The sequence below is a fragment of the Oncorhynchus kisutch genome, linkage group LG21, assembly GCF_002021735.2.
Source record: "Oncorhynchus kisutch isolate 150728-3 linkage group LG21, Okis_V2, whole genome shotgun sequence".
Classification (NCBI taxonomy): domain Eukaryota; kingdom Metazoa; phylum Chordata; class Actinopteri; order Salmoniformes; family Salmonidae; genus Oncorhynchus; species Oncorhynchus kisutch.
In genome coordinates this window covers 15,389,429-15,403,515 of record NC_034194.2, presented here as the reverse complement: position 1 = coordinate 15,403,515, position 14,087 = coordinate 15,389,429, and the positions used below count along the sequence as shown (strand labels likewise).

The 14,087-nt window shown below is 44.6% G+C and overlaps 1 protein-coding gene across 2 annotated transcripts; it reads left to right on the top strand.

Moving 5' to 3' along the window:
• Window positions 1-190: 190 nt before the first annotated feature.
• Window positions 191-13,050, top strand: LOC109866406 (serine/threonine-protein kinase LATS1). 2 transcript variants are annotated; one of them, XM_020455080.2, is made up of 8 exons: window positions 193-416; window positions 934-1,417; window positions 3,811-3,961; window positions 4,243-5,738; window positions 9,780-10,362; window positions 10,502-10,687; window positions 10,863-10,969; window positions 11,059-13,050. In XM_020455080.2, the coding sequence occupies exons 2-8, from the start codon at window positions 1,064-1,066 to the stop codon at window positions 11,593-11,595; spliced, it is 3,414 nt and encodes a 1,137-aa protein (XP_020310669.1). In that variant the 5' UTR covers window positions 193-416; window positions 934-1,063; the 3' UTR covers window positions 11,596-13,050. The 2 variants fall into 2 exon arrangements, 1 of the variants encoding a protein (XP_020310669.1); XR_002251687.2 differs by lacking the exons at window positions 10,502-10,687; window positions 10,863-10,969; window positions 11,059-13,050 and adding an exon at window positions 8,117-8,186 and having other exon boundaries at window positions 191-416; window positions 9,780-9,812.
• The last annotated feature ends 1,037 nt before the right edge of the window (window positions 13,051-14,087 follow it).

Sequence of the window (14,087 nt, the reverse complement as noted above, 5' to 3'; positions counted from 1 at the left end):
TATCACAAGACGATTATATACACAGTATGACACAACCATAATATGGACCTCATTTAGGTCTAATTATAACATTTTATAGAATATAAACTTTTGACATCCATTTGTTTTCATTTTGTATGTATATATTGTATTTGTTTTATGTTTATGAGTAAGAATACCTGAATCACTTGGGAAAGGCTTCTACTTTTGTTGGGGGGTGAAAGGTGCTATCGCAGGGGACGATGGGAAAAACAACCTACACATCCGGGAAAGTTGTCTGTCAAGACAGGAATATTCAAGCCACAGTTGGGACACGGAGTAGCTGTAAAACTATTCACTTTCAAACTTCGTCTAAATCATTAGATTAACTAATTTCATCGCACTTACTTTTTTATTTGAAGTCTGGAGATTTGATTAAAATAAGAATGCTTCTGAAGGTAAATTCATTGACAACAACCTGTTAGCTAGCATGCTAGCAAACTTGGCTAGTGGTTGCTTTGCGACGCGAACAGGCCGTGGACAACCAGCAGCAGTTGGCTTTGGTAGATGGCTAGCTGATTAGCTATTTAACTGAAGTTGAGTCAGTAACTGTATGCTAACGAAATACGTAGCATTTTATTCATCACTACCTTTTAGCTTTGTTGCTGGCTGGATTACATGTGTTTATTACATAACATCCTACGGTCGGTACCTTTAACTGCATATTTGGTAACGTTACCCGGCTAACTTAGCTACCAGCACCATTTGTTTTCATGGTCACGTTTGCTAACTAACGTTAGTTTAGTTGATGGGTTGTAACTTAAGTTATATCTTATAACTAATAGTTTAGTTTTGTAGCTATCTTCCATAATGAATTGTCTGAATATATTAATTGACAGAATCTGTTGGATCATTTCACTGCTCATATCTGGGAGATTGAATTCATTCCCATTTGCTGTGTTTTATCATCCCCAGGTATTCAGCAGGATGCAGATGTGAAGTAAATCGAGTCTTGAAGCTCTTCCTGGCCCCTGATACCCTCAGTGACTCACTGCTGTGTGCTACCCTGTTGTCCCCCTTTGGCTGTCAACCTACATGTTCTTACATGAAGAGAGGGGAGAAACCCGAAGGATATCGACAGATGCGACCAAAGACTTTCCCTGCTAGCAACTACAGTGTTAACAGCCACCAGATGCTGCAGGAAATTCGGGAGAGTCTCCGGAACATGTCCCGGCCTTCTGACCCCCCTAAGGTGGACATGGGGGGTGCTGTTATAGTGGCGCCTGAAGACCCCAGGCAGCAAGGGCGCTGCAGCAACCCCAGAAACCCCTACCACAAAGCCTTGCAGGAGATTCGCAAGTCCCTGATGCCTTATGCCAATGAGCCCAACTCTTCTGGACGGACTGCAGAGGTCAACAAACAGATGTTGCTGGAGCTGCTGTCTGCTGGCTTTGATGAGGTATGGAAAAAATAATGTAAACGTGGAAACAGTGCTTCAGCTAGGTATCTAGCGAAGGTGTGGACATGAGTCACATGATTTCGACACTAGATTTAGATTGACACACTACACGCACATGATTGACACTCCCACACATAACACACACGCATACACTACATTCGCCCACACACTCATACTGACACACACACACTTTTACACTTATCATTTGCTGCTGCTACTCTGTTCTTTATTTTACTCGTATTATTATGATCTGTTCTGATGCCTAGTTTCTTTACCCTGCATTCATGTACAGTGCATTCTGGAAGTATTCAGACCCCTTGACTTTTTCCATATTTTGTTACATTATACAGCCTTATTCTAAAATTGATTCAATCGTTTTGTCCCTCATCAATCAACACGCAAAACCCCATAATGACAAAGGAAAAACATTTTTTTAAATACATTTTTGCAGATTAATAACAATAAAAACTGAAATAACATTTACACAAGTATTCAGACAGTACTTTGTTGAAGCACCTTATGCAGCGATTCCAGCCTTGAGTCTTTTGGGGTATGACGCTACAAGCTTGGAACACCTGTATTTGGGGAGTTTCTCCCATTCTTCTCTGCAGATCCTCTCAAGCTCTGTCAGGTTGGATGGGGAGCGTTGCTGCACAGCCATTTTCAGGTCTCTCCAGAGATGTTCAATCGGGTTCATGTCATGGCTCTGGCTGGACCACTGAAGGACATCCAGAGACTTGTCTCGAAGCCACTCCTGCGTTGTCCTGGCTGTTTGCTTAGGGTCGTTGTCAAGGTTGGAAGGTGAACCTTTGCCCCAGTCAGTGGAAACCGGATGCACCTGAGCTCAATTTTGAGTCTCAAAGCAAATTGTCTGAACACTTATGTAAATAAGGTATTTCTGTTTTTTTAATTTTTAATACATTTGCAACATTTCTAAAAACCTGTTTTCTCTGTCATAATGGGGTATTGTGTGTGTATATTGCTGAAGATTATAAAAAAATTTAAATCAATTTTAGAATAAGGCTGAACCGTAACAAAATACTTTCTGAAGCCACTATATGAACTGATTGTTTAAAGCAAAACTACCAAAATGATTGCTGATGGTGAACCTGAACAATCAAAATAAAATATTGCAAGCCCTGTTCTGCAGGTATAGTTAGATGAGTTGTCCCCGGTAGCTTACTTTTCGTCCGGTAAAGCACCATTTTTCAACAGCGCATAGATAACAACAATAATTTTGCAAATTACATAGGTTGTCACTCAACTAATAAAGCCTAATGTCACGCAAGCCATTTGTGCCGCACAGATGTGCAAGTTCAGGAACAGGCAGCCTAACTCGCGTTGGTCAGCACGCAGTTTGACTAGGCTACTGATATTGACTGTGGAGGCTTGCAAAATATCTTGTAGTTGATCAATGGCTGTCAACACAGTTACATACAGTTCGACACTGAAGGAGAGGAAGCATCAGTTGTCAAAAAAGTTAGGTATTTTCGGAAGGTAGAAAGAATTTAGTATGAGGCCCAAAAAATAGTTACCCGCCGATTTGTAAAGTCTGAATAGATTTTCTGACCGACGCATGCTACATTTGGATCAGTTTGGGGTCCACGGACCTATGCACTTATAAACATTTAAATCGGGACCTATGTGTATTTGTGAATCATTAAATACCTAGTAACCAGCCCACTGAGCATCAACCATCACCGGACATCCATAGATGATGAAAAGTCAGTCCAAATCAGAGCCAATCCTAGACGTCTGTTTTACAAGTTTGGACAGCATAACGTTAGTACACTAGAGTATAGGTCAGTACAATACAGTACTGTATAGTAGTGCACACAAGTAATTTACTGTACTCTACTGTAATGCACTGAATTGTGCTGTGCGGCGCTCATTCTAATAATTGCCCGTGTAGAATAAGGAGGAAATTAAATGTTTCTACCTTTGTACCTATTCGGCATACATCACCATGAAGAGAATGACATTCATAGTTATGCATCTCTGTATAGTTTAAAGTAGTTCATAGAGTTGTATGGTTTAACTTTGCAATCAATATTTTTTTGTTTGGTAATTGGCATAAAACTGACATCTGAGTGATTCTGTTACTGTGGAATTGCCCTAATGCTAAAGATGTTTTCAACTCGTCAGTCACAGGACTCCTGTATTCAGCACTGAAGAGGAGTATAAAATATTTTCAATGAAACAGTATGTCATTTAAAAAGCTACTGGGATGTCTGGTTCTTTAAAAAAATGTGCACAAAAAAGCATGTATGAACTACATTGTATTTGACAGTTGTTGAGTAGTTCCTGTTAACTTGATCTGATGTTTTTCTAACAGTACCTCGAGCAACCCTTTTGTTTCAGGTATTAATAGCTAGTAAATGTATTGTGTGCAGGAAATGGTGATCCGTGCTCTGATGCAGACCAACAGTCGCAGCATGGAGGCAGCCATAGAGTACATTAGTAAGATGAGCTACCAGGACCCTGTGAGGGAGCAGATGGTGGATGCCGCCACCCGCCCCGTCAATGCAGGCATGAAAGCCCCCGGTAGGTGTCTGTCCTTTGTGACCGAACCTCTCCTTTTTCCAGGGTTGTTCACAGGAACTTGGCTACTGTTGTTGCAGAATCTAGGGCTAGACTATTTGTCGCTGGAGATGCAATAGATTGTTGTTGAGGGAACTAGATTCTGTTGAACAACTGCTTTGGGAGAAGGGAGTGTGTTTGAATTGAGAATGCTGTACAAGGCAAGGGTTTGCTCTCTTTTGATATAGCTGTAACATCTACTGCAAACACAATGATTCTTCTCTATATGCTGTCCATCGTTGCAGGTTCCTCTCATATCCAGCAGCCTGTGCTGAGGAGGCAGAGCTGGAAGGGTTCCAAGGAGTCCCTGGTTCAGAGACATGGCCACATGAGGGTGGAGGGGATGGTGTACCGTTCAGACAGCCCTGGACCCCAGGGTGACCTGGCAGGACGAGGCCCTCCCCCAGCCTTCCCACAGGGCCACCCTGGCAACAACCAACGGGTCAACCCTCCCCTACCCCCTCAGGTGCGCAGTGTCACCCCTCCCCCAAATAGGGGTGGAACCCCGCCTCCACCCTCCTGGGACAGTAACCCATCCACCAAGCGCTTCTCTGGCAACATGGATTACCTGGTGCCCCGGATCTCTCCCGTTCCCCAAGGAGCCTGGCCCGATGGCTACTCAGCCCCCCAGAACCAGAGGGGTATCAGCCCAGTGCCCATGGGCCGTCAGCCCATCATCATGCAGAGCTCTGGGGGGAACAAGTTCAGCTTCCCATCCGGCTGGTCTCAGAACGGCTCCCCTCAACCAGACTACATGGGACACCAGAGTGGTAGTAGCAGACAACCCCCTCCCCCTTACCCAGTGAACCAGAGCAGCAGACAAAGCCCCACCGCTCAGCAGATGCAGGCCGGAGGTCCTGCCTCGTCCCCATCCTACATCAACGATGGTAACCTCCCCCAGTCCATGATGGTGCCTAACCGGAACAGTCACAATCTTGACATGTACAATCTTGACATGTACAACATAGGTGGGCCTCAGTCCTGGACCCAAGCCCCCCTCGGCCAGCCCCAGTCCTCCCCAGGTAGCAGCAACCAGGACATGTCCCCCTCATGGCAGCAGCACAGCATCCCTGTCCGATCCAACTCCTTCAACAGCCACCAGATGAGCAACAGGCAGGGCCACCCAGCCAGCTCCCAACCCTCTGCCACCACAGTGACAGCCATCACCCAGGCCCCCATCCTGAGGCCCGTTAAGAGTATGCGTGTGCAGAAGCCTGAACTACACACTGCTGTGGCCCCCACACACCCACCTTGGATGCACCATCCCCCACCCTCTCCATCTCCCACTACCTACCAGGAGCCTCTACCAGCAGCGCCCATGCCCCATGTACCCATTACAGTAGCAGAGGTGCCCAGTTACCAGGGTCCTCCACCCCCGTACCCCAAACACCTTCTCCAACAGCCTGCTGCACCCTGCCCTGCCTATGACCCAGGGCCCAAGCCCAGTACTGGGAGAGAGGAGGCTGCAGAGGAAGAGGAGTGTAGCAGCAGCTCTAATGACAAGCCAGAAGGCCCATACTCTGCTGCCATGGGAACAGAGAAGGAGAATAAACAGATCACCACGTCTCCGGTGCCTATGCGCCGGAACAACAAAGACGAGGAGCGGCGAGGAGACCCCAGAGTGTCACTCTACTCTCCCCAGGCCTTCAAGTTCTTCATGGAGCAGCACGTTGAGAACGTCCTGAAGAACCACCAAATGAGGATCCATAGGAAGAAGCAGCTGGAGAGTGAGATGCAGAGGGTGAGTCCACAGGCACTACTTATAATTAGTGATGTACCGTTATAAAATTTTTGACCAATTCCAAAACTTTACCTATATAATACAAAAAGATTGCGGCCTTTTAAGCATTCTAGTACAGTTAACACACACACACATGGACGCAGCGGTCTAATGCACTGCATCTCAGTGCAAGAGGCATCACTACAGTCCCTGGTTCGAATCCAGGCTGTATCACATCTGGCCATGATTGGGAGTCCCATAGGGCAGCGCACAATTGGTCCAGCATTGTCCGGGTGTGGCCGTCATTGTAAATAAGTGTTTGTTCTTAACTGAATTGCCTAGTTAAATAAAGGTTACACACACACCACACTGACAAAAGTTATTTTGTTACCATTTACAGTTGAAGTCGGAAGTTTACTTACACGTAGGTTGGAGTCAATAAAACTTGTTTTTCAACCACTCTGCTAGCGGAACATTGACAACATCCGGTAAAATTGCAGAGCACGAAATTCAAAATAAATTATTAGAAATATTAAACTTTCATAAAATCACTAGTGCAATACACCAAAATACAGCTTAACTTCTTGTTAATCCAGCCACTGTGTCAGATTTCAAAAAGGCTTTACAGCGAAAGCAAACCATGCTATTATCTGACGACAGCACCCCACCATACAAACACATGACAATCATATTTCAACCCGCCAGGCGTGACACAAAACTCAGAAATAACGATATAATTCATGCCTTACCTTTGAAGATCTTCTTCTGTTGGCACTACAAAATGTCCCATAAACATCACAAATGGTCCTTTTGTTCGATAAACTCCATCGTTATATCCCCAAAATGTCCATTTATTTGGCGCGTTTGATTCAGGAAAAGCACCGGTTCCAACTTGCCCAACATGACTACAAATGATCTAAAAGGTTACCTGTAAACTTCGTCCAAACATTTCAAACAACTTTCCTAATCCAACTTTAGGTATTTTAAAACGTAAATAATCGATCAAATTTAAGACGGAATAAACTGTGTTCAATAGCGGATAAAAATGAAAGTGGAGCGAGCGCCAGGTCGCACGCACCAAACAAAACAGTACGCTAGACTCGACACCCAGAAAGGAGGGCGCTACTTCTTCAGAGAAGTTCAGAGAGGAAAAAGTTGTGGAAGAGACAAAAAGTGAGTAAAAAACACCCTAAATATGTTTAGAACTACAAATGAGCTGCAGAGAGTGGCATCACACACAGCGAATAAGAACCAGATGTTTGTTAATTGTTAATCCCCGTCATAACAGAGGCATTGTCAGTCCCTATCCCCAGGAGTTTCTCTTTTTTAAGACAACACTTCTCGAGGAAAGCCACAACATCACGGGCTATAGATTTGGCATCTCCCCCTCCAACTCAACAAGCCCCAGAAATGTTGATACAATTGTCTGCTTGGTGTCACTAAAGTACCTTATCACAACCCCCAGGTACTTAGAAACACTTATATCTGTGGACTCATCAAGGAGGCTGAAACGCTGCTCACCCACATCTGCGACCAACTTTTTCAGAAAGTAGTGCTAGAACACCATTAATCATTTCTGTGCACTTTGTCCTGTGCATTTTGAAGTGGGTAGCAGCAGTGGAGTCTGAGAAAGCAGCTCTACATGCTTCTCCAATGTGATCACATGACAGCATGGAATAATGTTCAGCGAGTTTTTTAACCATAAATGGCAGCTTGTTTTGGATGGAACTGTTATAAGGCTTTGCCTTTTGAGTATGTTTTTGAGTTGTCATGGCTTTTTACATCACTAAGTTTGCCGTAGAAATCAGCCTTACAATACAGGCAGGATGCCCGTGTATCATCTCCAATAAACGTGTTCAACCAGCCTTTGAATTCAGGGTTTGATTCCCACTCCTTTCTGTATTTTTTAGTGTACAGTTTAGACATGATGAGCTAGCCAGCTAGATGTTTAGCTTATGTCACAGAGATGCAGTGGACAAGGTGAGTAAGTGACTGAGGCTGTGTGAGTCAAATGCAGTGATTTATTTTAGACAAAGAACATTTTACATTTACATCCCGCCCTGAATGTAAGCCAGGGCGGGATCAGCCAGCGGCGGCTTCCCGCATGCGTGATTCATTTGCAGTCTGGACGCAGAGGGGTGAACATCTCCTGCTCTGACTGCAGCTGGGAGGGAATTTGGTCCAATTCACAGGAATACAGGGTAATACATTATCAACTGAAAAGCCTAAATGTACACACATGGATTTCGAATGTCCTCACGTAGTCCTATTTTTCAATATTTCTCTCTTTCTTACTATTTCTTTCCTGTTCAAGCTGTATGTTAATTGTTTTTTAATGTTCTATTCTTTGTCTGCTTCGCTCTCTTTCTCTCCTGTTCTCTACTTGCTGTCACTAACAGCTGATGTAGAAGGTTAAAGTATCATCTATCAATGCCGTGACCTGAATAGTCCACACAGATCAGTGACCAAGTAAGCCGCTGTTGAAAGATTTACCTTTTTTTAATTGAACAGCATGAAGCCCTCTGCTGACTGACAGCAACACACCAACTCCGTAGGGAGAGGCATGCCTGTCCATCCACTTCCATGATAGTGCTCCACTGCAGCATATATTAACACCTTGCTTGCCAAGAATACCAGCCTTACTGAGAACGTCTGCTATATACACAAAAGTATGTGGACACCACTTCAAATGAGTGGATTCAGTTATTTCAGCCACATCCGTTACTGACAGGTGTATAAAGTCGAGCACACAGCCAGGCAATCTCTATAGACAAACACTGGCAGTAGAATAGCCTTACTGAAGAGCTCAGTGACTTTCAATATGATACTGTCATAGGATGCCACCTTTCCAACAAGTCAGTTTGTCAAATTTCTGCCCTGCTGGAGATGCCCTGGTCAACTGTAAGTGAAACATCTAGGAGCAACAACAGCTCAGCCGCAAAGTGGTAGGCCACACAAGCTTACGGAACGGGACCGCCAAGTGCTGAAGCTCATACAAATCATCTGTCCACGGTTGCAACACTCACTACTACTACCGAGTTACAAATTGCCTCTGGAAGCAACATCGGCGCAAGAACCGTTTGTTGGGAGCTTCATGAAATGGGTTTTCATGGCCGAGCAGCCGTACAAAAGCCTAAGATCACCATGTGCATTCCCAAGCGTCGTCTGGAGTAGTGTAAAGCTCACCGCCATTGGACTCTGGAGCAGTGGAAACGCGTTCTCTGGGGTCATGAATCATGCTTCACCATCTGGCAGTCCAACGGACTAATCTGGGTTTGGCAGATGCCAGGAGAACGCTACTTGCCTGAATGCATAGTGCCAACTGTAAAGTTGTTTGGAGGAGGAATATTGGTCTGGGGCTGTTTTTTGTGGTTCGAGTCCCTTAGTTCCAGTGAAGGGACATCTTAACACTACAGCATACAATGACATTTAGACGATTCTGTGCTTCCAACTTTGTGGCAACAGTTTGGGGAAGGTCCTTTCCTGTTTCAACATGATAATGCCCCTGTGCACAAAGAGAGGTCCATACAGAAATTTGTCGAGATCGGTGTAGAAGAACTTGACTGGCCTGCACAGGGCCTTGACACCTTTGGGATGAATTGGAACGCCGACTGCGAGCCAGGCCTAATCGCCCAATATCAGTGCCTGACCTCACTAAGGCTCTCGTGGCTGAATGGAAGCAGCAATGTTCCAACATCTAGTGGAAAGCCTTACCAGAAGAGTGGAGGCTGGTATAGAAGCAAAGGGGGGACCGACTCTATATCATTGCCCATGATTTTGGAATGAGATGTTCAACAAGCAGGTGTCCACATACCTTTGGGCATATGGTGTATCTTTTTGTTTTTTTTAACCTGTGTTTTCCAATGTTTTAATGGTTACTATTTTGTGTTACCTTACGTTGGCCTGCATCCTACCAGTTTGAATTCATTGCTTTGCTAATGCATCTTGGTTGTTTTATTTTATTTGCCTAGTGAATATTCTGTGGTGCTCTCTTAAATAAACCATTTTTGGGGAGATCTCCATGACGGCCCTGAATATAAATTGTCATCTTTTGCTATTTAGGTTGGGTTGTCAGGGGATGCCCAGGAGCAGATGCGCATGATGCTATCTCAGAAAGAGTCCAACTACATCCGACTGAAGCGGGCCAAGATGGACAAGTCCATGTTCAAGAGGATCAAGACCCTGGGCATCGGAGCCTTTGGAGAGGTGTGTCTAGCCCGGAAGGAGGACACGGGAGCCCTGTACGCCATGAAGACGCTGCGCAAGAAGGACGTTCTCCTCAGGAACCAGGTGGCCCACGTCAAGGCAGAGCGGGACATCCTGGCTGAGGCTGATAATGAGTGGGTGGTGCGGCTCTACTACTCCTTCCAGGACAAGGACAACCTGTACTTTGTGATGGACTACATCCCCGGGGGTGACATGATGAGTCTGCTGATCAGGCTGGGCCTCTTCAAAGAGGACTTGGCTCAGTTCTACATTGCTGAGCTCACCTGCGCCGTGGAGAGCGTGCACAAGATGGGCTTCATCCACCGCGACATCAAGCCAGACAACATCCTCATAGACCGTGACGGACACATCAAGCTCACCGACTTTGGGCTCTGCACCGGCTTCCGTTGGACGCATGACTCAAAGTACTACCAGAGTGGTTAGTATGATCCATCCCTTAAGATTCTTGTTGCTGCTTCAATCCAAGAGGATGTTTTGGCCTTTGGGGTAACACTGTTCTCCCTCTTCATTGTCAGTAAAGCCAAGCTAATCTTTGTGTCGTGTGTCTCTCTCCGTAGGAGACCATGTTCGGCAGGACAGCATGGACTTCAGTAAGGAATGGGAGCAGGACCCAGCTAACTGTCGCTGCGCAGACCGGCTCAAGCCCCTGGAGAGGAGGAAGGCGAGGCAACACCAGCGCTGCCTGGCCCACTCCCTGGTGGGGACACCCAACTACATTGCTCCAGAGGTGCTGCTCAGAACAGGTAAGCCTGTGTAAGAGAGAGTTGAATCTGCTATGGGGAGTTGGAAATATAATTGGTGATGTTTGAATTACTAGTGTAGAAGTGACATTTTAAGCGTAATGTGTGAAAGGTTATTTTTCTCTTGTGCGCCATGTTATTGTCTCTAACATGTGACTGTGTTAACTCTCTGTTCAAGGATACACCCAACTGTGTGATTGGTGGAGTGTTGGTGTCATTCTGTATGAAATGGTGGTTGGGCAGCCTCCTTTCTTAACAACTACACCCCTGGAAACCCAGCTCAAGGTAAATCAACCAGTTAAAAATGTTGGCCTGGCTTGTCAGGTGTTGTCCTCTGCGCTCTATTAAACGCTCTGGTTCTGTCTCGTACGCAGGTGATAAACTGGCAGACCACCCTGCACATCCCCCCTCAAGCCAAGCTGAGCCCCGAGGCATCGGACCTCATCATTAAACTATGCCGCGGCCCCGAGGATCGCCTCGGCAAGAACGGTGCCGACGAGATCAAGGTGCAGCCCTTCTTCAAGACCATCGACTTCTCTAGTGACCTGCGGCAGATGCAGCCGGCCCCCTACGTACCCACCATCGCTCACTGCACAGACACCTCCAACTTTGACCCGGTAGACCCAGACAAGCTGTGGAGCAGAGATAACGAAGCCGAGGGCAAACACAATGACACCCTCAATGGGTGGTTCAAGAACGGCAAGCACCCCGAGCACGCCTTCTACGAGTTCACCTTCCGCCGCTTCTTTGACGACAACGGCCACCCCTACAGCTGTCCCAAGCCCATTGGCATAGAGTATGAGGAGGGATCTGATGGGGACGAGGCAGACTCTGAGGCCCCGGCACAGGAGGAGGGAGACCAGGAAGAGAGCCGCAGGGGGGCACAGGGCCGTGATTTGGTCTATGTGTAGTATCTTCTATGAACATCTTTGTTCTGCTGGTTTATTGGTACATAATGTCTTTGAAACAGGTTGCTGGTTTGTCAGAGAGCGGGTCAGGAGTTGGGTATATGACGTGTTTAACTGTTCTTGTGGGGACCAGAAGTCAAATGTTATTTCTATGGGGTTTAGGGTTAGAATTACATTAAGAGATAGGTGCTAGGGTTTTGAATGGGACTGAATTGTGTCCCCCACAAGGTTAGCTGTACAAGACTGTGTTCTCAGCCCCTTCTTCTGCGGAACAATTAGGACCAGATATAATTGTACCATACAGAACAGATACATGGTACACATAACTACACTACAGTATAGTCTCTCTACACTACAGTCTGTAGGAGGAGGGTTTAGTCTTTCACACTACAGGTTTATTCATGGAGTTGTACAGGGTAAGCTTTATATGCTGTCTGACATTGAACAGACCAATGAATTGAAAGCAAAAATATCAGGGTGCTCTTCGAAGACTTACAAACCCTGTTTTAAGCCTTCCTTTATTAAGGATACTACAAACTGGTGATGCTAGTTGATACTCATAAGTATGGGATTTATTTTTTTAACTTTATTTTTTGACAATTGTCTTAATTTATATTTTAATAGGTCTATTGCAATGGGGATATATTAGTGATATCACTTTGGTAGAATTTGCAGGGATAAGTACATCTTGAATTTTTCATTGCTGTGCCTTTGATCTTCTGCTCTTTTACCAAATACTGTATAGAGGGGCATTTTAAACTAGACTTAGTTGATTGAACTCTAGGGATTTGTGTATTTTTCTAATTTATACATAACATTTATTTATAAATTGTTGTACACATTTTATGTAAATATTTTCTCTATCTATTTGATTGGTTAGTTGATATTCATTAGGGCAGGCCCTCCGCATTATTCCCGCATTATTCAAATCTCTTTCCTGTAATTATTGGTAGTGATCATTCCACTGTCTATTTTGTTTCCTTGTTTCTGAAAAAGGCCAATCTGAAAGGTACCTTTTTATGTAATGATACTAAACTAAATGAAGAGATGGCATGACTGGGGCCGACAGGCTCCGTTATGCTATGTACAGGGCATTTTCTTCTTCTCTCATTCACTTCCACAGTAGCATCTGCCTTCATCACTTCTGACATAGTGTCTCAACCAAGCACTATGCTGTGTATGTATGAGCTCACTGACATGTCGAACCTGTTCATGAAGGACTGATACCATACTGAAAAAGGAATTATACATTGGCAGTCTTTAGTAGCTCATAGTGGATAGATGGGTCACCTCCCCTATCCCATATTTTGCCTTTATTAGTGACTTGGAAAGATTTTTATGTAGTTGTAATATGTACTGTTTTTGTTGAAATCATGTAAAGATGACATAATTAGATTTATGGTGTAAATGTTTTGGGATTGGGAGAAGGGCTAATGAATAAAGAATGTAAAGCACTTCCACAAATTCCATTTTCTTGGTCTTTCACACCTGGAACTATCCAACAATACAGGCTGCTCTATAGTACTCTCCAGGGGTATTCAACTCTTAACCTATGAGGTCTGGAGCCTGCTGGTTTTGTGCTCGATATGATAATTGGCCACACCTGGTATCCCAGGTCTAAATCAGTCACTGAACAGTGTTAGGAAAAGTACCAAATGGTCATACTTGAGTAAAAGTAAAGATAACTCAATAGAAAATGAGTCAAGTGAAAGTCACTCAGTACAATCCTACTTGAGTAAAAGTCAAAAGTATTTGGTTTTAAATATTCTTAAGGATCAAAACTAAATGTAATTGCTCAAATATACTTAGGTATTAAAAGTAAAAGTATAAATCATTTCAAATGTCTTATTTTAAGCATAACAGATGGCACCATTTTATTGTTTTTTAAATTTACAGACAGCCAGGAGCACGCTCCAACACTCAGACATAATCTAAAATGAAGCATGTGTTCAGTCTGCCAGATCAGAGGCAGTAGAGATGACCAGGGACGTTCTCTTGATAAGCGTGTACATTAGAATATTTTCCTGTCCTGCTAAGCATTCAAAATGTAATGAGTATTTTTGGATGTCAGGGAAAATACACTGCTCAAAAAAAATAAAGGGAACACTAAAATAACACATCCTAGATCTGAATGAATTAAATATTCTTATTAAATACTTTTTTCTTTACATAGTTGAATGTGCTGACAACAAAAACACAAAAATGATCAATGGAAATCAAATTTATCAACCCATGGAGGTCTGGATTTGGAGTCACACTACAGGCTGATCCAACTTTGTCAAAACGAGGCTCAGTAGTGTGTGTGGCCTCCACGTGCCTGTATGACCTCCCTACTACACCTGGGCATGCTCCTGATGAGGTGGCGGATGGTCTCCTGGGGGATCTCCTCCCAGACCTAGACTAAAGCATCCGCCAACTCCTGGACAGTCTGTGGATGGTGGATGGAGCGAGACATGATGTCCCAGATGTGCTCAATTGGATTCAGGTCTGGGGAA